The sequence below is a fragment of the Sphaeramia orbicularis genome, chromosome 12, assembly GCF_902148855.1.
Source record: "Sphaeramia orbicularis chromosome 12, fSphaOr1.1, whole genome shotgun sequence".
Classification (NCBI taxonomy): Eukaryota; Metazoa; Chordata; class Actinopteri; order Kurtiformes; family Apogonidae; genus Sphaeramia; species Sphaeramia orbicularis.
The window spans coordinates 77,978,543-78,002,574 of NC_043968.1; the positions used below are offsets into that span (position 1 = coordinate 77,978,543).

The 24,032-nt window shown below is 39.8% G+C and overlaps 1 protein-coding gene across 1 annotated transcript in view; it reads right to left on the reverse strand.

Annotated features, from left to right (window-relative positions):
• cplane1 (ciliogenesis and planar polarity effector 1) overlaps positions 1–24,032 on the reverse strand; it is a 62,394-nt gene that overhangs the window by 19,341 nt on the left and 19,021 nt on the right. Inside the window, exons 12-35 of the mRNA XM_030149185.1 lie at positions 22,724–23,502; positions 21,044–21,234; positions 19,870–19,950; positions 19,625–19,777; positions 17,297–17,464; positions 16,976–17,207; positions 15,491–15,627; positions 15,181–15,401; positions 14,943–15,107; positions 14,171–14,324; positions 12,504–12,613; positions 11,390–11,539; positions 10,970–11,081; positions 10,518–10,839; positions 7,420–8,538; positions 7,026–7,165; positions 6,866–6,939; positions 6,726–6,781; positions 6,319–6,568; positions 4,450–4,797; positions 3,129–3,770; positions 1,804–1,982; positions 1,642–1,717; positions 1,490–1,553 (exon numbers count right to left, since the gene is read on the reverse strand). Coding sequence (XP_030005045.1) covers positions 1,490–1,553; positions 1,642–1,717; positions 1,804–1,982; positions 3,129–3,770; positions 4,450–4,797; positions 6,319–6,568; positions 6,726–6,781; positions 6,866–6,939; positions 7,026–7,165; positions 7,420–8,538; positions 10,518–10,839; positions 10,970–11,081; positions 11,390–11,539; positions 12,504–12,613; positions 14,171–14,324; positions 14,943–15,107; positions 15,181–15,401; positions 15,491–15,627; positions 16,976–17,207; positions 17,297–17,464; positions 19,625–19,777; positions 19,870–19,950; positions 21,044–21,234; positions 22,724–23,502 — 5,923 coding nt within the window. The remainder of the gene's footprint in view (positions 1–1,489; positions 1,554–1,641; positions 1,718–1,803; positions 1,983–3,128; positions 3,771–4,449; positions 4,798–6,318; positions 6,569–6,725; positions 6,782–6,865; positions 6,940–7,025; positions 7,166–7,419; positions 8,539–10,517; positions 10,840–10,969; positions 11,082–11,389; positions 11,540–12,503; positions 12,614–14,170; positions 14,325–14,942; positions 15,108–15,180; positions 15,402–15,490; positions 15,628–16,975; positions 17,208–17,296; positions 17,465–19,624; positions 19,778–19,869; positions 19,951–21,043; positions 21,235–22,723; positions 23,503–24,032) is intronic.

Sequence of the window (24,032 nt, forward strand, 5' to 3'; positions counted from 1 at the left end):
CAGAAAACTGTCATTAAACCCAGACAGTGTGTTGTTCCTTTGCACTTCGTCTGTAAATACTAGCCCCGTATATAAGAAAAGAGTAGATATTTCAGCAATCATGCAGATCAAAAAGAATTTTGGAAGGTATTTGCTTGATGCCATTTTGTCCTATTAATGTTTAGAGTGTGAGGTAACTATTTTTTTTATTATTATTAAACCTTTATTTAACCACAAAGAGTCCCATTGACATTGAGATCTCTTTTACACTGACCTGGACAAGAAGTCAGCAGCACACACCATGAAAGAATACAGGCTAGACAGGCATTCAGTTTCTGAACCCGCTTTATCCTCACTAGGGTCACGGGGGTCGCTTGGAGCCTATCCCAGCTACTTACGGGTGAAGGTGGGGTTCACCCTGGACTTGTCTCCAGTTCATCTCAGGGCTGAACATATAGAGACAAACAATCACTGTCACACCTATGAACAATTTAAATTAATCAATTAACCTATCAGTGCGTGTCTTTGGATGGTGAGAGGAAGCTGGAGTACCAGGGGAGAACCCACGCAGAGAGAGAACATGCAAACTCCACACAGTAAAGGTCCCACCCACATCGACTGGTGTTGGAATCGAAATTGGAATTGCTAAACAGGCAATAGTAACAAATCAAAAACATAACGTGCGTACACTTGAAAACCCTCAGCCTGACTTATTAATGCTTGCCAAAGTTTTTGGGCAGATGGACGGACGACCAACTGATGACAATACCCTGTGGTCAGTGTGGCTGAGGGTAACAAACAATAATTTAGTATTAACAGGAAAGTCTGACAGTTTTCAAAGTGCAATTTAATTTTTTTTTTAAGTGCAGATTTAGTCGAGGTCAACAGCAATTAAAAAACACAGACACTGTCCAATGGACTCTCACCATCTTCTCCATAAGACAGAACGAAATGCTTATAAGTGACATGAGCTCAGGTATTTTCAGGTCCAGTTGAAGGGTCTTCCAGGCAGAGGGGGTACCAAAGCAGTTCAGTCCTAACTCTGGGTACTAGAGAACTGCACCTCACTTCAACTTTTCTTTTCATTAGTGAAGTTAGTCGTCTATATTAGACTGTTCAGTTTGGTATTTTGACCGTTTTCACCCTGACTCTGTTTGTGTGGATAAATTATCATTGTTTAAACTTCAGATATTTTCTACCACTGATCTACCTGGAGAGTAGGAAAACAGGAGGAGAGTCATTTTTTACACTACGCTCAAGATCCTTTAGGAAAGGTGTTAACAGTTTAAGTCTATTTATAGACTTTTACCATGTATTTATAATCCTATATCCTGACTCCATCTGTTGTGGTGATGATCAAATTGGAGGGGGAACACCACTCTTATGATCAAATCACATACATTCAGTTTGACCAGAATTCAAGGATAAACTGAGACGATTAAAAACAACATCAGGAGACGAGGTGGTGACATACAGTATTAAATGTCTAATCAAAAGCCTTGATACTAACCAAGTGTTCTGGCAACATCTGGCCCATCGGTTATCTCCTCTAAAATTGCAGGCTCATCTGAGGGCTACATAGGGAAGAGGAAAAATGATAGAGGTACAGATGTTAATGTACAAAAATAGACATAAATGACATCCATAAATTCAGATTTGTACCTCTTGTGTCGGGATGATGGAAACATTTGGTTTGAAGGTGACCTCTGCTTTTTGCATCTTATCTCTTCTCTTCTGCCTATAAATATAATGTAAGATTAAAATAAAGGAAAATTAACAGTATAAACATGGAAAAGCAATGCCATGTAAATACAGATATGCCACCTCTTGCTTGAGCTGGAGGTTAAACAAGCAGCAGTTGTGTCAGTGCTTTCAGACGGACGTTCTACTTGAAGCAGCTGTAACTGAGCCTCTTCAATGTTCCGCATCTTCACTGAATACGCCAACTCCTCTAGAGGGATGAGGCGAGCCATTTGGACTGGAGACGCTGCCGGGGGACACATCTGTTGGCAGGGACAAATACACTCCTGAATAAAACCTCAAGATGGCGGAAAAATTGAAAGAATTCACATTTTGTAAAGGTGGATCGTAACCAGGTTGTAAGTAGAGCTTCAAAACCCAAAAAGAAGAAACTGGAGTAAGAGACAAAAAGAAGAGAGTAGACAATTTACTGAAAATGCATTTGAACTTAAACAGGCTGTTCATCAGCTGATCAAAAGTTTAAGACCATAGCCCTAAGCACTCAAAAACAGAACTACAAGTATCAAATGACTCGTTAGTGAGTAGCCCATTCCGTTCTTGTTGATTATTTCAAAAATTCATCCAGGGATACTTGACGCAAGTGTCTCCTTAAAAAGGCAAAATTTACGCAAAATTTTTCTCGCCAAAAAACTCAAGAGATAGACCCAACAAAATGTCACCTGCCCTGAAGCAGAGGATCCGACAGGCTGTTCGATGACAGGCTGATCCTCAACTCAAATGAAGGCTCGTACTGATGCTGACTGCAGCCCAGTAACCTGAAGAAAGCACCAGTGAGAGGGGCTTAAAGAACAAAATACACCTTCAAAGATCATGTCTCCTCCCACAACACAAACTGTGTCTTTCCATAGGACAATGTTGAAGACCCCCCTGACAACAAAGCACTTTTTCCAGGAGAATAACATTGTTCTTTTGGACCATCTTGCATGTTCCTCTGATCTAAATCCACTTGAGAATGCTTGGGGATAGATGACAAGGGACGTTTGCAAAAACAGACACCAGTTCCAGACCACAGATGCCCTTTATCAAACCATCTTCATGACATGGGAATGGAATGGGCTACTCACTAACGAGTCCTTTGATACTTTTAGTTCTGTTTTTGGGTGCTTAGGGCTACGGTCTTAAAGTTTTGATCAGCTGATGAACAGCTGATGAACATCTTTCTTGAGTTAATATGCATTAAATTAGTAGGAATAAACTACCTGCTCTGTCATTTTTGTCTCTTACTCCAATTTCTTCTTTCTGACAACCTGGTTACCAATGGTTACCACTACTGCCAAATGGGAATTCTTGTAATTGTTTCACCAGTCCTTAAATTTTGTTCAGGAGTCTATGTGTACATGAATCACAATAATAATCATCATTTCTAAATGTTGATGTTAACTGGTTACCATTTTTGGTTGCGATTCTATGCGAAGAAGCTTGATCTTCTGAGTTCCTCCCATTGGAGGTACAATAGTAGGCGATGGCCTGGAGGAAGCCTGCGTTGGGAGTTTGGGAAACATGACGTTGCTGCGTGAATCAGGCTCAAAGTGCAGAAGGCGGAGTCCCAGAGGATTTGAATGTGTGTGAGCGAATAAACCAGGAGAAAACACTGGCAACTCCTGTGCCTTCGATCTGTCTGACATCTGATTCTGCAGCTGAAAGCTCCTGGGAGGGAGATTATGAGTTGAGTCTCTATTAAAATCAAGTTGTCTTCTTGGCACTGAAGTCCCAGTTTGGCCACTGACGTTTGGCTTGGACTGACTGCATTCTTTAGCTGCAGGGTTTGGAGTCTGCTGTACTGGGAAACAGTGTGAAGCACTCTGCTGGGGCAACCGAGGTGGATGTAGCTGAAGCAACTTGAGGCCTGAGACCAGGGGAACAGGATCACTTTGTATACTATCATTAGAGGGAACTACTGCAGGGACACTGTGGACTGCATGGCTGGAGTCTGTGGTGGTAAGAAGCCCCTGGGAGCACGGGATTAAAGTCCTGCTTTCCCTGAACTGGACCGCTGGAGATTCTGCCTGAACAGAAAGTGGCTGCATTTCCTGTGGATAAGAGGGAGTGTATGAAAATTACTGTAATGATTATGCAGCATAATTAGCAAAAGGTAAACTTTGTAATATTTATTGTTTCTAAATAGTCCCCTCTTTGAAAGGGAGAGGGAGACTGAAGGTCAGGAGAGGTCTGAGTGTGAACAGTGACAATGAAACAAGCAATAAAACAGATAAGTAAAACCTAACTGACTGCATGATATGTAATATAAAACAAAAATAAAATAACCACATCCACGCCTTTGCAGAACTCAGTCAGTGTGTTAGACAGGCAATTAGCTGAGAAGTGTCTCTGTGTGTGCTTTGCCCAGAGTTTTGCCTCTCAGACAGAACTGCTGCACAAGAGAGTACTGCAGTAAGTGAGAAGAGAAGAATGAAGTGTAGTTGCTTCATTTTAATGCTGATCTGCCAACACCATGCAATGCTGTTATTGGCTTTGAAGTACAAGATCAATGCCCAGAAACGTCCCAAACAAGCTAAACAAGAGCAAAATAGAAAATACAGGCAGAGGGCAGGGTCTGTGCAGGTAAATACAGCACCACACACTGGCACAGGGTCAGGACTGATGACTGAGGAGAGTTATCATTGAGTGCATATATTGATTTTTTTTTTTTTTTTTAATGTTACATATTTTACCTTTAAACAACATGCTACAAAGAAACAACAGCTGTACCTGACACTGAGCGCTTGCACCACTTCCAGTTGGAGGGACATTCCTTGTGGTGTGATGCTGGTAACTAGTTGAAGGCTGGAAAACATGTGTACACGGAGGCGCCTGACTGAAGTGGATTTTCTCAGATCCTGAATTTGGCCCACTAGTCTGTGTCTGAGGCACCACAGACACGTTGGTTTGAACAGGTACGGAATTTAGCTGAGGTATGAAGTTCCTAGCATAAGGGAATGTCACATTAGAGTTTAAGGGGTTCACGTTAGACTGGGCCACAGAGGAGTTCTGCTGGGCAAGCTGCAGGTTGGAAAACGAAGTATCCAAAACCTCCATCAGGCTTATGTAGTTGATATTCTGCAATAAAAGACAAAGTAAAGTGGCAGTCACATAAAGACGCGTAACAATGACATTTTATAATCTATACTGTTCAGTGGACAGGAAGTCCAGATGTGTCTGAGCCTTAAATGAATACTGTTCCACTTCTGTCAGACATAAACTGGATTCAACAGTAATGACACTTGTGCACCTAACTCAGTTTGAATGGACTTTCAGATCATCCATTTTAATAGGGATCATATTTGCAAGTGCAGTGTGAAAATACTTTCTGGGTAGTTTGAAGTTTTGGACCAATTCCAATAAATTAAGCAAGCTTATTGTCACAGAAAAGAAGACAAACCAACTGAGGAAGATCAAATTAGGCAAATTAACAAAATATTGCACATCAAATGCACAGCTGTCTATAAAGGATTACAGTTAGATTAAGACAATAGGATTTACTGGTCCAAAACCAAAAGTGTGAAAGTCAAACGAACTGGACCAGAAGGTTTGCACCCTGGTTCAAACTTTCAGATGTAAAAAAAAAACAACTAAACAACAACAAACCTGCCACAACAAGAGTTTCCTTTCACAGAAAGGCAACATATTGAGTGTTTCAGCGCCCCACCAAGGTCAAGTCTGAGAAAACTGGATCAAGTTAATTTTATTTAGTGTTCTTTTATGTATAACACTTTTGGGATAAAACTTTTCTGTTGTTACAATGACAGTATCCATGCATACCAATGGACCAGCTGTTTTCCTTTTCATTCATATTCTTATTCATAAAAGTAAGATAAATGTGACATTGAATGCCAGTGTGACATGTTGAACATGATTCCTTGAAAACTGTCATTCATTCTGATTGACCTCTCAGCGTTATCATTCTTCAAATCAGTCTGAAAGCAGTTGAGCAATACCTTTGTTGGAATACTTGTGGTGTGGACATACAGCTGAATGATTTGAAAAGAAGTACGACCATATTAGTGCTGTGCTCAGGTCTGTGCTTTGGCTTCCTGTTGCTCAGAGAATAGACTGTAAAACAGCTCTGCTGGTCTAGAAGTCTGTCCATGGTCTAGCACCAAAGTCCACCTGTGACATGTTGGTCCCATATGAACCATCTCGGACCCTGAGAACCTCATGGACTGGTCTTCTGCTGGTCCCAGAGTCAGGACTAAACACAGTGAAGCTGTGTTTCAGTTCCATGAGCTAAACTCTGGAACAGTGGAACAGACCTCTACTGTGACAATGTTTAAGTCCAGACTGAAAACCGCTCTGTTCAACTGTGCATACAACAACTGAAAGGGTTCTATCTGACCTCTGACCTTTTACTTTATTTAATTGATTATTATTTATGTTTTATTGATTATGTTTTAATTGTAATTGTGCATGTTTAATCTGTCTCTTTTCCATTTTTGTAAAGCACAGTGAATTGCCCTGTTTAGGAATTGTGCTACACTAATAAATCTGCCTTGCCTAAAACCTGTACATTCACCTTTAGCATAATGGAAGGTTGAATTCTAGAACTGGCCATATCTAACTTTTCATTTCCTGGGCTCTTACCTGGACCAGTCTGAATAAGTCTTCACCCAGACGTCTGATCTGTGGAGCCTGTGGACTGCATGAGGGCTGATCAGTGGCAGAAGGCACTGTGGTGGGTCCACCCGCTGTGGAGCTGTGGGGCTCAAGGCTTGGATCTGTAGGTACGTTGGAGAGCTGAACCTCAGGTGGATCAGAACCTGCATGAACCACAGGCTCAGGCTGAGCAGCAGGTGGAGTTTGGAACTCTTCATGTGCTGTGGTTTTTCGGTACCTAGGATGACAAAAAAAACCTTTTTAATGATATCACATTATCTGGGATACCACATTACCAGACACTACAAAATGAGATCATGACAAACTTTTGGTATGACTGTTTTAATATAAACTTCAGTATGAGGATTGCTGTAATCACATTAAATTTTACTTACATAAGGTCAGAAATGGACATGTTTTCTGAGATGTTGAGGTCTGCGAGCTTTAAACTCTGCAAAAACAGCAAGAACCATTGTTGTATATTGGAAACTTTCACAACTGACTGAAAACTAAAATATAATTTGTCCATATTTACTGTTTGAGGTGTGCAAGAGTTTTCACTGGAAACAGAAGATGAGTCCTCAGGGACATCACTGTGACAGCTTTTGCCTAGAATCATTTTAAGACATATCAGTTAATACTGTTATGGAGGATTACATCTTCAGAACGTTTAAACAAATCCTGTCGGGACAAACCTTCTTTTTCAGGCGTAACATCGAGATCATCAAGAAGGAGTTGTTGTGCTCCTGATGTTCTTATCGGAGTCTCAAAGGTTTGTTGACTGTTATCATGGACATGTGTTGTAGGAATGGCCTGTTCATCTACTTCAGACACACTGCAGAACCCAAGTCAGAAAAAAGTTGGACAATACGAGCAGTTGAACTGAATTTGAAGTTCTGTCTGATTGACTTGGTGATTTTAACATGTGATCGGAATCATGGTTTGGTCCAAAGGCAGCATCCAGGGAAGATCTAATCTTTTAAGAGCAAAGATCGTCTGAGAGTGGCCAGTTTGACAACCAATGTGTGTGTGTGAAATCAAACAAACGTCTGTTATTTTGCTATTGTAACTGAAGTATGTTGTACTCACATGGAAACTTCTGGTTGTGGACTGTGATCATGAACAGTGATGGAAGTGTTGGTGGATTCAGGGCGGCATCTATCCACACCACCCTCTCTTTCCAGTTTCCCATCCAGCGCTGGTTTCAGCACAGGGGCTACAATCCACTGTGTTTGTGGGACTTGGATGTGGGCGGTGTAGCGGTCTGTCCTGAACAGAGCCGAGTACTTGCTCTCCGTCAAACTGAGGGACGTAAGGACAGCAGGAACAGACGCTTTGACACGGAGCACTACTCCTCCATCGGCTGCCCCTTCTCCCCTCTCCCTCTCCCTCTTTTTGCCATGGTGTCCCAGTGGCCCCCTCCTGTCAGCCCAGCGGACCATCCACTCCAGCAGCCGGCCCAGCTCTGGAAACTGAGCGTCTAGTTTCGGATCCAGGCCCTGCTGTAGTTCCATCATAGAATCCACAGAAGCTGAGGAGCCAAACCAGCAGGCAGACGACTGCTCCGTGGAAACAGCGCTCCGAATAGGGCTCGTCTTTGAGCTGCAGTGGCCTGGCTTTGTTCTCTGGTGTAAAAATCCACTGCTCTGCTTTCGGGGGGCAAATAGACCTTTTTGGACACCTGCCTTTAGGTCAGAAAGAAAATCCACAGATAGGGTACTTCTCGATATGTGGGCTTCACTTATGGAGGAGGTTAGCGAAGTCGGACCTTGTTTCATTTGCCTGAAGCAACACCCGGCCCTGAACACTGGAGGCTCTTTGGTGGACTTCCTTCTTGATTCGTGGTGTTTATCCCTCTGTCGTCGATGCATAGTTGTGAGAACATCAAAGGTGAGAGAATGCAGCTCCCTCTCCCTCAACTTGAGGGAAAAGTCCTTCAGCAAAGGAAGTTCATTGCTTGTGTTCACTCCATCAGCAAAATCCTTCTCCAGCACATAGCTGAGGAAGACCTGTAAGAAGTTTAGATACTCTTCATCCTCCAGCTCAAACTCCCAGGTACCAACTACTGGTAGGGACGGCTGCTTCGACTTAAGGTGGCTGTCGTTGTCTTTAGTATCACCTGAGTGACTCTCTTCCTTAATGACACTCTCAATCCTAACAGCGATATTCTGTGCATCCCCTCTGTGGAGCATTTTAGCTTTTTTGCTTCTGAAAATAACAACAAATAAGACACAATATAAAAATGCACAGTAAACCTTCACTGACACACACAGGTCCCAACATAAAATTTACATCAGCAGACATGAAAGGTTCTGGATTTGGAACAAAGTCATTTTGAAGTCTTATTTGTATAACGCATTGACCAGAACTAACCTTCACTGGAGCATTTATTTAAAAAAACAGAAGTTCAGAAAGTCCAACTCAACAGGTGAGTGAGTGGTCATACAGCTATTCCTGCCATTTTGACCATGGCGTTTTTACATTTCTATAAAAGTCTGTAAACATATGAAAAAACTAACTTTCTCCTTGAACCTTAATTTGGACAAATTTACTAATTACTGGCTAAAATGGACAACTATCCCAGAAGATGTGGCACTCCAACAGGACAACGCCTTATTATTCTCCTGAAAAATACACATATCTCAACATCCGTGTGTTTCATTATCAACATGTGTAAATATGTACTCCAGGAAAATGTGCACAAATGTCTACGAAAACGGTGGATGTAATTATGTCAGCAGATGTATCTACTGGGATACCATTCCATACCAGTCGTCTGTGTGCAACAAAAATCTGTACATACGCTTATAATTGTAGACTTGTAGGTACATGTACTGTATGTCGTCAAATACATGTAATAGCAAAATGTATGAAACAAAATGAATGAATACAAAGTGATGTCACAGAGGAAACATTTCACACACCTGGACATGATCTGATGCAACATGAGAATAAATCTGAATGATCTGACATGGACTGAAACAGGACAATACCTAAGCTAACTCAACCCTCTTATCATGATGGGATAATATTGTGACTTATTGACCCACTTTGTTACCGTTGTACTTTAAGCTTTGATACTGCCCTGTCTGTGCTTGTTGATGTTTGTTGCTTCTTATGTCTTTGCATTTTCGTTTTATTGTCAGTTTGTTAAAAAATGTAAAATCTGTCAAAATAAAATACTGAAAAAAAAAAAAAGTCTGTAAACATGTCAGTGGATCTCCATCATGTTTAAATGACAACATCTCAGGAACAGCTTCAGGAATTTTGCCGAAAGATTCACCAGAACTCAAGGATGAACTGAAAGGTTTGGGTGGCCGATGCCCAAGGTTCACTGTGGCCTCATTAATTTCTGTTCCAATGAATCTCAGAAGTGCCCTGGAACTAAATATCCACTTGGACTTAAGGTAAGATAATAAGAAAAAGTCAAAGACACAACACTAAAAAGCCCGCCACTGAGTACAGGATGATAAGAGAACTGCATGGACAGACTATGATGGAAGGATAGTGAAGTAAGATAAAAGAAGATAGATCTGACTGAAGTTGTTTTCTAATTGTAGCATATATTACAGAAAAAATAGTGAAGTGACAGTTATTTCCAACATTGTTCAGATCTATGTGTTCTACTCTAGGAAACCTGCATACCTGGTCATAGGGGTGTAAGAAAATATTGGTTCTGCAATATATCGTAATATTTCATTTCACAATACCATATTGATATTAAAAAGTACTGTATTGATATTTTTAGGTATTTATTCAGATGCAGATATTGTGGAGGTTTGTTTGTTTTTCTTTTTTGTTTATATTTCATTTATTATTATTTAACACTCTTTCATTAAATAATGTTAGTTCCTTTGTTGGGATTGCACAAAAATAATGTTCTGATGTTAGTTCTGAACTAATAGAATACGAACATTTAAACAGGATCTTAAACTGTAATGTCTGTAAACAGAATTTAAGTTTGAACACAGGAACATTTTGTGATATAGCATAAGATCCTGTTGTGATCACATAGAAATGTGTTTAGTATTTGTGCATATTTCTGGTGTAATTCAATTCTTCAAGGAAATAATCATTTAAAAAAAGAAACAAAACCAATAAAAAATTGCCTTTTTAACAGTATCGCGATATATCATATCATGATCCTAGTATTGTATCACCAGATTCTTGCCAATACACACCCATACCTGGTCGTGGGTCGTTTATGCTGCTTGGGAGAAACCGGTGCCTCAGAAATATTTTCTATAGTATCTCCATCACTGTAGACAGGAGGGAACCCACAGTCCGTTAAGCTGCTGGTGCTCAGACTGGTACCCAGGGACAGCTGCCGTAGCATGGCCATGCCGTGTTTGCTTCCCCAGTCGTCCTCTTCCATTTCTTTTTCCCACAAGTGGAGCTCAAGGGGGCCAAGATGCCTCTGCAAACGTCTCAGATGTTTTTTCCTCTGCCTGAGTTTGTCTCCAATCAGAATCATCATCGACTCATTTCCTTCCTCATTTTCATCCTCTTCTGGAAAACGGACAGTATGTGGCAGAGTGAGGTTTAAAACGCACTAAATGCTTACAGAAAAGAAGATGGATCAATCACCTAAACAGGTTGGATACATTTTGAAAGTAGTTTGTTTAAGAGTTCTTTTTACCGAGGACATCACACCGTCGTAGCGTCTGCAGTAGTGAGTTATACTTTTCCCTCAGTGGGACTCTCACAGACTCCTCCTCCTCTGGGAACGCCTGCGCTACCGTATCAGCCACCTATGAAGAATTGAATTGAAATTGAAAAATCTTTAATGACCCCAAAGGGCAATTTGATTTGCAACAGAAGTGTACATATGTCACATAATCACCAAAACAATCAATCTCACATAGTACAATAAATACAATAAATACAGTTAATGGTGCATTGTTCCCAACAGGCTCGTCTACAGGCTATTTATAAACTTAACGGCAGATGGGACAAATTATTTGAGATATCGGTTTGATTTGAAGAACCAGCGATGGGAAGCAAATTCACTCAGGGTCACTTATTTTACTTTAATAAACAAAGGAAAAGCTCATGTTACCAGAGAAAAGGGTGGTAGTTCCGACACAAGGCTGAGCACCATATCCTGACAGATTTCTTCAGCGTTAAGGAAACGAGAGAAAGGCAGGTAACGGCATGCCCAGCGAAGAGCATCGACACAAGTAGATCTCACTTCTGAATTATTAGGAATCTGCAGGACAGAGATATGCAGAAATGTTCAGCAGGACACTGGTGTCTGATAACCACCTAAAGCATGAAGACATGTTTAATACCTACCAAACTGGAAGAAAACTCCAAGGCAGTGTCTTTAAACATTAAAATACCTTTATCAGCATGGCACGGTCATATCTAGACCTAAAAACACTTCTACGCGTTTTGGCTTCAAGCCTTCATCAGGAAGTCAAACAGGAGCCTGGAAAGCTGTTGGTTCATATATAGTAGGATCTGACCAGTAGGAACCTGCCAACTGGACATGAAGATAACGGTCTGCAGAGGGTGTCCACATGGAAAACGGCCAGCAGATGGTGTCACTGCAGGTCATTAGGACATACACAAACAAGAAAACCTCACCTATAGAAATATTTACAAGTATATAAATGAATAAATAACAGTGCACAGTTACATATCCCTGTTAATTTATGGTCAAACCTGTGTAAAGTCTTTAAAAACAAGAAACAAGCAATTCATTACAGGAAAACAGGAAACAGAAATGTAATTTTACACTGTTATTTATCCATATATATTTGTAAATCTTTATACAGGTGAGGTTTTCTTGTTTGTATATGTCCTTTTGACCTGCAGTGACACCATCTGCTGGCCATTTTCCATGTGGACACCCTCTGCAGACCTTTATATCTTCATGCCCAGTTGGCAGGTTCCTATTGGTTAGATCCTACTACGGTATATATGAACCTACAGTTTTCCAGGCTCCTGTTTGACTTCCTGATGAAGGCTTGAAGCCAAAACGCGTAGAAGTGTTTTTTAGGTCTAGATAGGATCGTGCCATGTTAATAAAGGCATTTTGTGTTTAAAGACACTGCCTTGGAGTTTTCTTCCAGTTTGGAATCTACTTTATGAATCATTTTTTCCAAAGAGCACCTCAAACAAACTCTTTTTTGGTCCGAGAAGCATTCCTTCCCATGAATATTTAATACCTGTTTGTCTTTATCGTGCTGCCTGGCTGCCTGATACTTCCGACAAGAAATAGAGAGCTGGTCTCGGACATGAAGCATCCAGCATAAACCGCATAGCTCCCTGAAACAGACTTTTGGCAGAAAAAAGCCGTACAGCAGTAAATAAGTGTTGTGTGAAAGTCAATGTGATTATGACATCATCACTTATTTACAGTGGCAATAAAAAATATATAAACCCTATGAAAATTCATAGTTTTCTGCATCAAGTGTTCACAAAATGTGATCTAATTTGCAGCTAAGTCACAAACACATGCAAACACATTGTTCTTAACCTAATAGCAAACCATTGTATTTCATGTCTTTATTGAGCACACCTATTAATCACTCACAGTACTGTTGGAGAATGTAAGTGAACCTTCAGGCCAATGAGTCCAAAAAGAGTTGAATGAGTTGAGAGTGAGCCCAGTGTGCAGCTGAAACAACATTTCTGTCTTCTTCTATGTGAGCATTTTGTGTATTTTATGTAAAAGATTGAACAGTCATGGTGTCCATCGCAGGACACCATAGGAGAAGATGCTGCTTTCCAAAAAATGTCACTGCATGTTTGAAGTTTGTCAAAGAGCACCTCAACACTTCACAAAGCTACTGGGAAAATGTTTTGTGGTCTGATTAATGAGATCATTGAGGAGAAAATTAATTCACTAGTTTGTCAGCTTGCTGTGCATCAATTGTATCCATGTGTCTCCCTCTCCTCCCCTTCTCCCCCAGTCTCTATCTCTTTTTTTCTCTCTTTCTCTCCTCCTTTACCCTCTCTCTTTAACTCCAACTGGTCAAGGCAGACATCCATCCTCCATAGTCAGAGTCTGCTCCAGGTTTCTGTTGTTAAAAGGCCAATTTTCCTCACCACTGTCACCAGTCACAAGTGTTTACTCCTGGAGGATTCTGTTGGTTTCTGTAAATTGGCTTCAGAGTCTGGTTTCAACCAGCTCTACATGTAAAGAGTCATGAGATAACTTCTGTTATGATTTGGTGCTATATAAATAAAATTTGACTGATTGATTGATATCCCACAGGATAACGTCAGGGTGTTTGTCCACTAGCCGAAGCTCAGTAGAAGCTGGGGGTTGCAGCAGAACAATGACCCAAAACACCAGTACATCTACTACAGAATGGCTTCAGAAAAAAACAATCCACATTTTGGCATGCATAAAACTAGGACATTTCAAAGGGTTCATGCAACAACTACAACGATAATAATAATAATAATAATAATAATAAGAAAAGCACTCGGAGAGTGCGCCAAGACAGACACCCCCCCCCCGATCACCACCAAAATTTAATCATTTCTTCCTTGTGCCAGTATCAACATTTCCTGAAAATTTTATGAAAATCCGTCCATAACTTTTTGAGTTATCCTGCTAACAAACACGCAAACACACAAAGCAAAGTAATCACGATACCTCCTGGCGGAGGTAATAACAACAACAACAACAATAATAATAATAATAATAATAATAATAATGATAATAATAATAATAATAATAATATGGATTAGATTTCTATAGCACTTTTCAAGGGACCCAAAGCCCTTTACATTTTTGATCCATTATTCATTGGCTCTCACATTCTCACTCTGGTGGTGGTGAACCACATTTGCCCATATACTCTTTCTTTCCATCATATCTTACTTATAGCCTGAGTGATGCCAGAATGACCGTCCAGGTGACTGTCTTTATGCGGTCCCCGTCTGAAGAACCCCCCCTTGCCGATGAACTTCATCAGAGCCTCTGGGAAGGCCTTTTCTTCTTCTGAAACTCCTGGATAGGAATACTTCTTCTTTATCTGAAAATGTTGTCACATAATTGTGTTATTTAACATGACGTGGCACTTCTACTACACATCTCAGTTTGAACATTCTATACTTATTTTTAAAATTTCTTTTTAACATGTTCATGGACACAAAATACAACAAGCAGTAAGGCCAGTTGAGGGTTACAATAACAGTCGCTGAACTGAAAGCAGCCATTGAACGTGAATGGATGCAAATACCAAGGGAATTGTTTGGTGATGTGTGTGATTCCATTGCTTGGCGTTGTCAGTAGTGTTTGGACCAGAACGGACGACAGTTTGAGAACAGGCGGTGACAAAACATGAAAATGATGTTTGTAAATTCTATTACATTTGGGAAAAAAAATGTGATGAATTTTAATAAACATCTACTTTACAATTATTTAAAGTGTGTATACATTTTTTGGGACACCCTGTATATATAGTCGTGCTCTGGATGTTATGTTGTTGTGTGGAATTAGGAGCCTTAGCAGAGGTTTGAACTTTCTGAATGTCTTCTAGTTTCCATATTTTTGTCTTACTTATCCAATTAGAGAGATGGCTGAAATTAAATCTCAAACCTGAAGAAGTCAAATAAAAACGAAACATGCAAAAGTATATTGATAGAAGTACCTTGTGCAGAAGGTGTCTGACGCGGCGCAGTTGGCTGATGTACCACTGAGCTGCAGGAAGGCAACAACGAGCAGATCTCAGGAGTAAGAGTAATCTCCGCAGGACTCCAGAAACTTCATGGCGGGATGCGACTTCTGTAAACTGCACTAATGTCCCAACTGGATCCTAAAGACAAGGTTCACAGTCTTTAAAGTGGAACAGTGTTTGTACGTGATCACACATCTTTTACTACACGTACCTGTGTGTTTGGAGAAGGCTGAGGACAATAAAGTGGTGGGGAAGGCAGATACAATCCACCCGGCACAATGGCGGTCAAGCAAGCGCACAAGTCTTTGGCCGTATCCAGTAAAGACGACAAGGGGGAAGACAAAACATCCACCGCAGCCATGACCGACGCCTTCAGAATCTCCTGTATGGAAACCTGCAGCAAGTCCCAGTCTTCTCCCTCTAAAGGATCTACTTATAAAAGTTGAGACATAACATAAGATACATTTAAATCTAAATGTGTGTGCTGGGCAGTGGGCGTACAGTTGTCAAATGCTACAAACCTGTGAAGCTCTTGTCACCATCCTTTTCTTTGTGTTGTTGGGAATCGTCCTTACTGCAGAGAAGACAATCCAGCCCCTCCTTAAAAAGGCTTGCTGGTTCTAAAGCTGTCGGGAGGTGGAACTCTCTTCTCCTGAGACTGTCATAAACACGCACAACACTTACTGACATAATTCATGTAGAGTAAAAAAAAAACATGAATATTTCGCAAACATACTGTATCAGTGGATTCTGCTCTATTCTGTATTCTGCTGGCAGCTGCAACAGGAAACATCTACCTTGAGTAAACACTAGGCCAGTGGTTCTCCAACTTTTTACAGTGGAGTACCCCCTGAAATAGACTTTTTTACCCAAGTACCGCCAACTCTCGCTTCAGCATTTTTGATTGAAAAAAATTAGGCAAAATTACCTCCTGTGCCAAAGGTGTCTGTTTATATTTACAAAACTGTGTAAGCAAACAACATATATTTAACTGTAATATATAAAAAATAGGACACTTTTTAAAGTAAATTCTGTGTAAAATATAAACTGAAAAGTGTCCTCTTTCATTGATAAAAAAAATAAATTGATCATTAATTAATAAATGAACCTTTCATCAAAATAAAATAATTCCTTATCTACTCAAATAAACTCATTTTGAATCATATAAAATATAAATGTTCTTCAAATGTTGCCAAAGCTTCAATAAGATGATTGACAATTGTGTTTTATATTTCAGCATAAATTGTAATTATTTATTTTATATTCAGTACATGATGACTTATTTAATGTATTTTTACAAAAACATTTCCAGTACCCCCTGGGCTTCTTCCAAATACCCCTGGGGGTACAGGTACCAAGGTTATTATTAGTTATTCATTATTAATGAAAACTAATGAAATGACAAAAACTAGAATTGAAAAAACATTTTCGTTAACTGAAATAAATAAAAACTATAATTAAGAGAAAAATCGATAACCAACTGAAACTGTATTGTGTGTTTACAAAACTAACTAAAACGTATAAAAATTATGGATAAAATTCCCTTCGTTTTTGTCTTTGTCAATGTCGGATTGATACGAAATTGATTTATTTCACTCTAGCAATTTTAGCTGGTGGCACCATACAACACTTCACAGTCCGTCACTTCTCGTCATTTGTCGTTTAGAGTCATCTTCTTGTCCCCACTCTAGCTGGAAACATGGAGACTAAAGTTGGGAGAAAGCAGCAGAGTCCTGTCTGGGATTTATTTGAATATGACGGTGAAGAATAGAAAAGATACAACAAAACTAAAATTAATACTAAAACTAAACTAAAACTAAGCATTTTTAAGAAATGAAAACCAATAAAAACTAGAAAACCTGCTCTTAAAACTAATTAAAAGTAACTGAATTAGAGAAAAAAACTCAAAACTAAATAAAACTAAATGATAATGAAAAATCCAAAACTATTATAACCTTGACGGGTACCCCACTGTGGGAACCCCTGCACTAGGCTTTCATACTAACCGAGTGAAATCAAACAGCTGAGTGCAGTAGCTTGTATATGCTAGGCTCAGAGACACCGCTGTCCTCCAGTCTCCAACATGGTAAGCCACCCACACAGTCTCTGGCAGCAGACCCCCCAGCAGCAGCAGGTCCTGTGCATATTCCACGGTCCATATTTCTGAGAGCTGCTGTTGTCGAACTGCTCGAGCCACCTCCTCTTGGCACAGAGGAACCAAACGGCCGATACTAGGAGCTGAGAAAACTCACATTATGAAATAGCAGCTCAACAAATTCTGTGAAGACATTATCTACTGCAAATAAAAATCACACTGTGAAACACACCATGAGGAACATGTAAAGGAGGTAGAACATCCACGCTGTGTGGTGGCATGATGTAAAGGGGTTGGTTGGCGAAGTAGGAAGCCATGAATCTTCCCAGGGTCTGAACCACTGCACAGGCCGTGTCAGTGCTGAGGTCCACGGGCAGCCACGAGCACGGAGGAGAGTCATCTACAGAGTGAAAAACAACACTCTTATGTACTCAAGTCTGGAGTTGATCTGGAACAAGTGGTTTATGGACTTCATACTGCTTCAGCCTCAAGCCAGCAAAACATCTTTGGTGTGAGAATCTGTGGGAAATTTCTGGTAAACGCCAAATCTTTAAAATAAGCTTACTAAAATATTTTTAATTCAGTTAACATTTACTTAAATGTCAGTGACTGCATCAGGGCACAGACTTATTTTCAGTTGTGTCAAAAGTACATTTTAACCCTTTCATGCACAGTGGTCACTAGAGTGGACAGCTGTTGTGTTGCATATTCATGGGTTTTGTTGTTTTAGTTCCATATCAGCCAACATAGTGGATGCTTATGCATCATTCCAAACACTGCAATTCATACCATTACTCTAACTTTGCTGTTCTTGATAAACCTGATCTGCACTAACATGTTTTAGTGTAAGTCAATTGCTGATCATTATTAGACCGAAATTAGCAGTTTTCTTATACAAAAAGTTTTTTTTTGCATATTATCTCCATGAAGTAACAACTAGTATTAAAGAACACTAAAATGTGAGAAAATGGCATTAGCAGCATTAAAAATGTTTTATTTCATAGTTTTCATACAGTATATCACTTTCTAATGATGGGTTTTAAATACATGTTTCTTTGCTTCAAAAATTAAACGCATGGTGTCCAGCTGAGTGGACATTTTTGTAACTCCATGAAAAATAGGTTCATAAAAAAAATTCAATTGCATTGTTTTTTTTATGCCTAAAGAGGAATAAAATCACTCTAGAAAACAAAATATTGACTAAGGTTCTCATAATTCATGCATGAAAGGGTTAAATAAAGTACATGCATAATCTGTCTTATAAAAGCCAAGTGTCTCTGTCTGCGTGCGTGTGTCCAGGGATTCACACTAACGCCGTACAGAGCTGACTGCTGCAGTTTGTCATACTTATGGATTTTTGGTCAATGAACAAACTAGTGAAAACGGTAAGTTGATAGGACCAATATTTTGGGAGTTATTAGTAATTTTGGAATACAATAGCCTAAAAATCATGTTGTTATGCCCAGAACGCTTTGGCGGTGACTGCTGGACAAATGCGGTACAGCATCTACAAATACACAATAGCACAAAAACAACCACATCCAGAACCTGTGGATCCCCAAGGGTCAACACCCTAGCACAAAATAAGAATGATTAACAAATAAGAAGAGAACACAGTTAAAACTCAAGGGCAGACAGTTTGTAATGATCATTTTAGGTTCTAAATGGGCTCATTTTTAATATATATGGTAAATGTGTGCAGCACAAAAAAAACCAAAAATTTTTTTTTTTATAAGTGAAGTTTGCACATAAGACCTGAAGCGTCTAATGATGAAGGGAGCAGTTTAATAGGAAGTGATGTATGAAGTTCAGGTTCCCATCACTCCACCATCTCATTAGAGTTGCACATTTAATCAAATTCCATTCAGAATGTCAATAAGCCCAATTATCTAATTCCAAAAGGTCCACTGTGTGTCTGATGATATTTTTGGATTCAATGATACGGAGCGAAGTTAAGTTCTGTGGAAAAACATGCAAAATGAAAGTTGTTCCAATTTTCGTTATTTTGTTTAATATACATATGTATATTGGTTTAATGTTTTACGTTTGAGTTGGGAAAATTCACATTTTGAAATTACTAATAACCTGTGTACTTTCCTTGAGAAGTACATTCAAACCACAACTGCAATATTGTTGAGAATAATTGCAATAGGACTTTTTCGGTGGAGTTTGCATGTTCTCCCTTTAAGTGGGTTCTCTTCATGAACCTTATCTGGCAAATTAGGTGACTAAATTACCAATCGGTGTAAATGTGAGAGTGAACAATTGTTTGTCTCTAAATGTCAGCGCTGTGATGACATGTACAGGGTTTACCCCGTCTTCACCTAATAACAGCTGGGACAGACTCCAGCAGCCTCTAAACCCTTCTGGGGATGAAATGGTCACATAAAAGGAATTATTTACTTTTTCTATGAACTATGCAGGTCTACCTTTCAGTCCTACAGAATTTTATACAGAATGCAATAATAAGGAGAATAACTTAATCGGGCTAACTGATTCAATACAATACCGATCCATGAAAACCTTATCCAAAGCTTCATAATTATCGACGCTGGCTGACCTCTTATCAAGTCCTGGTCTGGGGCCCTTTGCAGTATTAGATGGGCCATGTGGTCTCCCAGCTCCTGGGCTTCTCTCAGGTGGTACTGGGACAAGAGACTGTACAGGAGAGCCAGACAAAGCCGTTTCTCCTGAAACAAACTGTGATCACAGCCTAACAGAAGAGAGAACATAGAATTATCACATGGTTAAAGACCACAGGTTCCATGTAACCATGGTGTCATGGAAAAAAGCCAAGATTCGTACTTTTTTTGCTCTCTTCCCAGATTTGCCTTTGCCACATTTCAGCACTTTTTGAGTAAAACCCACACAGAAAAAGATGTTCGCCTGAGGAGAGTGAAAACAACATTAGTAAATACATCACACCTCACAGTGTTGAGAAAAAAAGGATTGGACCAAATGCGATTAGACCACGCTGTCCCAGTCTAATGATCATTTTTAAAGCTGTACATTAAAGTACGTGAAAATATCAGAGACCTCATGGTGCACAGTGAACATTTACAAAGCACTCTTTAAGTTGTGCTTGTTCTTTTTTCCTCTTTTTTATTGTTTCCTTTTTTCAATGTTTTGCTACAATTAAGGTGATACAAAAACAGATAAATAAACAAATGAATAAATAGGAGGAAGTGCCTGTCAGTAATCACCACTCTAACACTAACCCTAAAGCCCAAAGTTCATGTGACGCCTTCCAAACACCAGGTGCAGTTAAAAGTGGTGTTCATTTATTAGAGTAATTAAAAAAAAGCTATTAGAGTAACAAATAAAGCTGGTCATCTTCAATCAAGTCATGCATTTTTTGTAGGATCTGGTTTATTAAAATTTCCTGATAGTGTATATTTAAAAACAATGGAAATTATATTTTATGCTAAGAGCAAAAGTCTTCCTGCTTGTATTAAAAAAAAAAAAATTAAGTTAAGAGAAGGGAATCATAATTTAGGATGTTTGTATTTGAAACATGTACAGCAAGAACAAATGTTAAATATGTCTGTTTCTGTTATTGGGGTCAAATGATGGAACCAATTGAAGGATGAAGTGAAACTGTGTAGCTTGTTGTCGAGTTTTTAAAAAAGCATTAATTTGTCAAATTCTCCAGGGCTATGAAAGTACAATGATCTGTAAGTGACTTAAGAAACTGAATATAGACTAATTTGTGTTAATGTTTTATTTGCTGCAATTTCAGGTGTGGAGCTGGAGTAAGGATGGGAGTAGGAGAAGCAGAAATTAACCTCTGGCTTCAGCTTTTTCGTTTTTCAGTTACCAATTGTGTTAACTGTATGTTCTTTATATGTATGTGTTTTTGTACATAACTGAAATAATAATATTCATTCATTCATTCATATATTCATCTTCTTCTATACGTACGCTTGCATTTTGTACTTTTTTTCCCATTTCTATTTTTTATTTTTTTTTATGTTCTGACCTGTGTAATCCAAGAGTGTAGAACCCTCCTCCAGCCTTTCTCCTGTAGCCTGCAGAGCCACCTGGATCTCTGACATGATGGTGGATATCTGCTGATGTTCAGCCTCCCAGCTGTCACAACCATCCACATTTTTCAGCTCTTCCATGTACTGCTGAGTGATCACGTACACATACCTCCAGACTCCATGTAACCTGGACCAGAAGAGGAAAACAATTAAACACAGCCACCCTCAGACTGATGTTAAAGGTGCCTTATGTAGGATTGTGACCAAAACTGGTACTGCAATCACATTCCAAACACTGTGGAGCACAGGTGTCAAACATGCGGCCCGGGGGCCAAATCCGGCCCGCCAAAGGGTCCAGTCTGGCCCTTGGGATGAATTTGTGAAATGCAAAAATTACACTGAAGATATGAACAATCCTTTTAGTTCAGGTTCCACATTCAGACCAATTCAATCTCAAGTGGGCGGGACCAGTAAAATACTATCATAATAACATATAAATAATGACAACTTCAAATGTTTCACTTTGTAAATGTAAATATTTTCAAGTATTTACACTAAAACAAAGTATAATTTTGCAAAAAATGTGAATAACCTGAAATGTGTTAAGAGAAGTAAGTACAATTTTAACAAGATTCTGCCTGTTACTCAGTGTTTTGTGTATTTGTAGATCAGCGGTGATCTGGAAGGTATAATGCACATGTGGAAATGATAAACTGAGGCATAATATTGTTAAAATTGTACTTATTTTTTCAGTTTGTTCATATTATTCACATCTTTTGAAAGGATAGTTTGTAGATGGAAACCTTTTCAAAATGTAAACTAACTTTTTTCGGTCGAAAACATAGAGAAAAGTTTGGAGTTGACATTATTTATATATTATTATGTTATTATTTTACTGGTTCGGCCCACTGCAGATCAAATTTAGCTGAATGTGGCCCCTGAACTAAAATGAGTTTGACACCCCTGCTGTAGAGCATGGTATCCTCTCCGTCTCCCCCTCCGCCTAGGGGTTGCCAGATCCAGCATGAGCATCTACTATTAGCGTTTCCACTAATCCTTGCCACCACACCATAAATTTCATACAAAAAAATCATCACCAGACTTATTATACATAAGTATAATATATAATAGGCCAGGACAAACATCTTGCCCACTCAAATGAAAGTTTGCGAAGATTTAGGACATTCAGGAGGGAAATGAGCCTTAAGTTTCACTTTTACTTCCGCAAAGTAAAAGCGACACGGATCGCTACCATACCTCCTATACATGTCCTTGTTTTGTTTCTCACTTTGTCACGACGTATTTGGGAATAATAAGAGGCCTTTTAGGTTTACAATCAGAAATGTTTCAGCTGCAGCTCAGTGGAACTGGCAGCCCTGGATGCTGAAAGGCTACTGACTCTGTGATTGGAAGACAGGTGATGGGCGGAGCCTCAGACCAAAACACACAATGACGACATAAACATAATTTCGGGGCTGACACTGAGCTTTTCAAATGCAAATATTCTGGCTGGACTACTACTGTCAGTGATATCAGTATTTGAAATGAACATGATTCCCTAATGTCTGGTGACAGTCAAGACCATTTTATAATTACTTAGAACAGAATTCCTACATACCGCACCTTTAAATAACTAAATAAAGAGCATAAGCACTTCCATATGAGAGTGTTTGTACCTGCTGGATGGTTTCAGGAGAGCAGGCCGTGTCTGATGTTCTGTGTGGGGGTTCTCCTGTGTACTGGTTTGAAGCAGAGGCACGTGGTATAAATCTAAAGACGAGAGCTGTGGTGACTGAGAATGAGCTTCGTTTGGGACAGGAAACCAGAGCTGTCTTTGCTGTAGGCTGTAGGTGTGGTCCAGAGAATCAGAGACCAGCTGAAGGATACGCATGGCCGCAGACAGACTGTGAGAGGACAGCTGACAGTGACCGGTCTGGTAGGACTCAGGGTCTGGGGTCAGCACCAGGCGAACCAGCCGTCTACTGAACTCTATCAAAAGCCCAATGCACTGAGATCCATCTGAGCGAGCGGCATTCCAAGGGAGGAAATGCAAAAGCGCTTTGAGAAAGAGCAGAAGGGAAGTGGAGGCTTCTCCTGTGTGGACAGTGGAGCTGGGAAGCAAATGGAGTAAAGCAGCGAATCGGACCACGCAGGTGAGAGTGTGCTTCAGCAGATGAGTTCCATGTTCTACACAGTTTCCCAGAGACAAACCAAAAGCCCACGCACTCAACAGCTTAGTTTGTATCTTTTCGAGTTCACGAGGGAGTGGAGGAATTTTCCTGTCTGACACCGTGACGTGTTTCTCAAAATCTGGACTGGGAAGAAGTTGAGAGTCGGTGAACGTGTCCAGCGCATGGAGAGTGTCAAACATAGAGGCGAACTCTAGATGGCCGCCGTCCTCCACATGGGAACCAGCAGGAACACCGTCCAGATCTGAGTCCTCCTCAAAGACGTTCTACCAGAAGACAAACACCAGCAGGTTGAAGAATGTTACTACAGACCACTCATGAAGAAGTCAGCACATGTTCTTATTGAGTTTAATTACATCAACTACAAAAACCTGGGATATGTGACCGTCCTTTAGTTTTGATATCTGGAAATGTCCCTCCTACAGCCAAGCTCAGAGCCAAGTCTCACAACAAGATGAAAGGGTTTCGGAACCCTGCAGGTAAAGCAGCTGTCACAGCTCAACTCAAAGCAGCTGATGGTGTCAGCGGTGGTGGTGGGTGTTCTCTCCTCTGAACCCCTTTAACATTTTGTCTACAGCAGTGGTTCCAACAAACAAATTAATTTTAGCCAAAAAAAGTCTCTGTTTTGAAAGTCTGGGGTCGACAGAAATTTGTGCTGTTAAAACGGGGTCAAGACACAAAAAAGGTTGGAACCACTGTCTAAAGACCTACCATATCAAATTTAATACATTTAAAGACTTTTTTAAGGTGTTAAAGGGATATTTGTGAATTCAACACTTTTAAGAGTTTTTAAGAC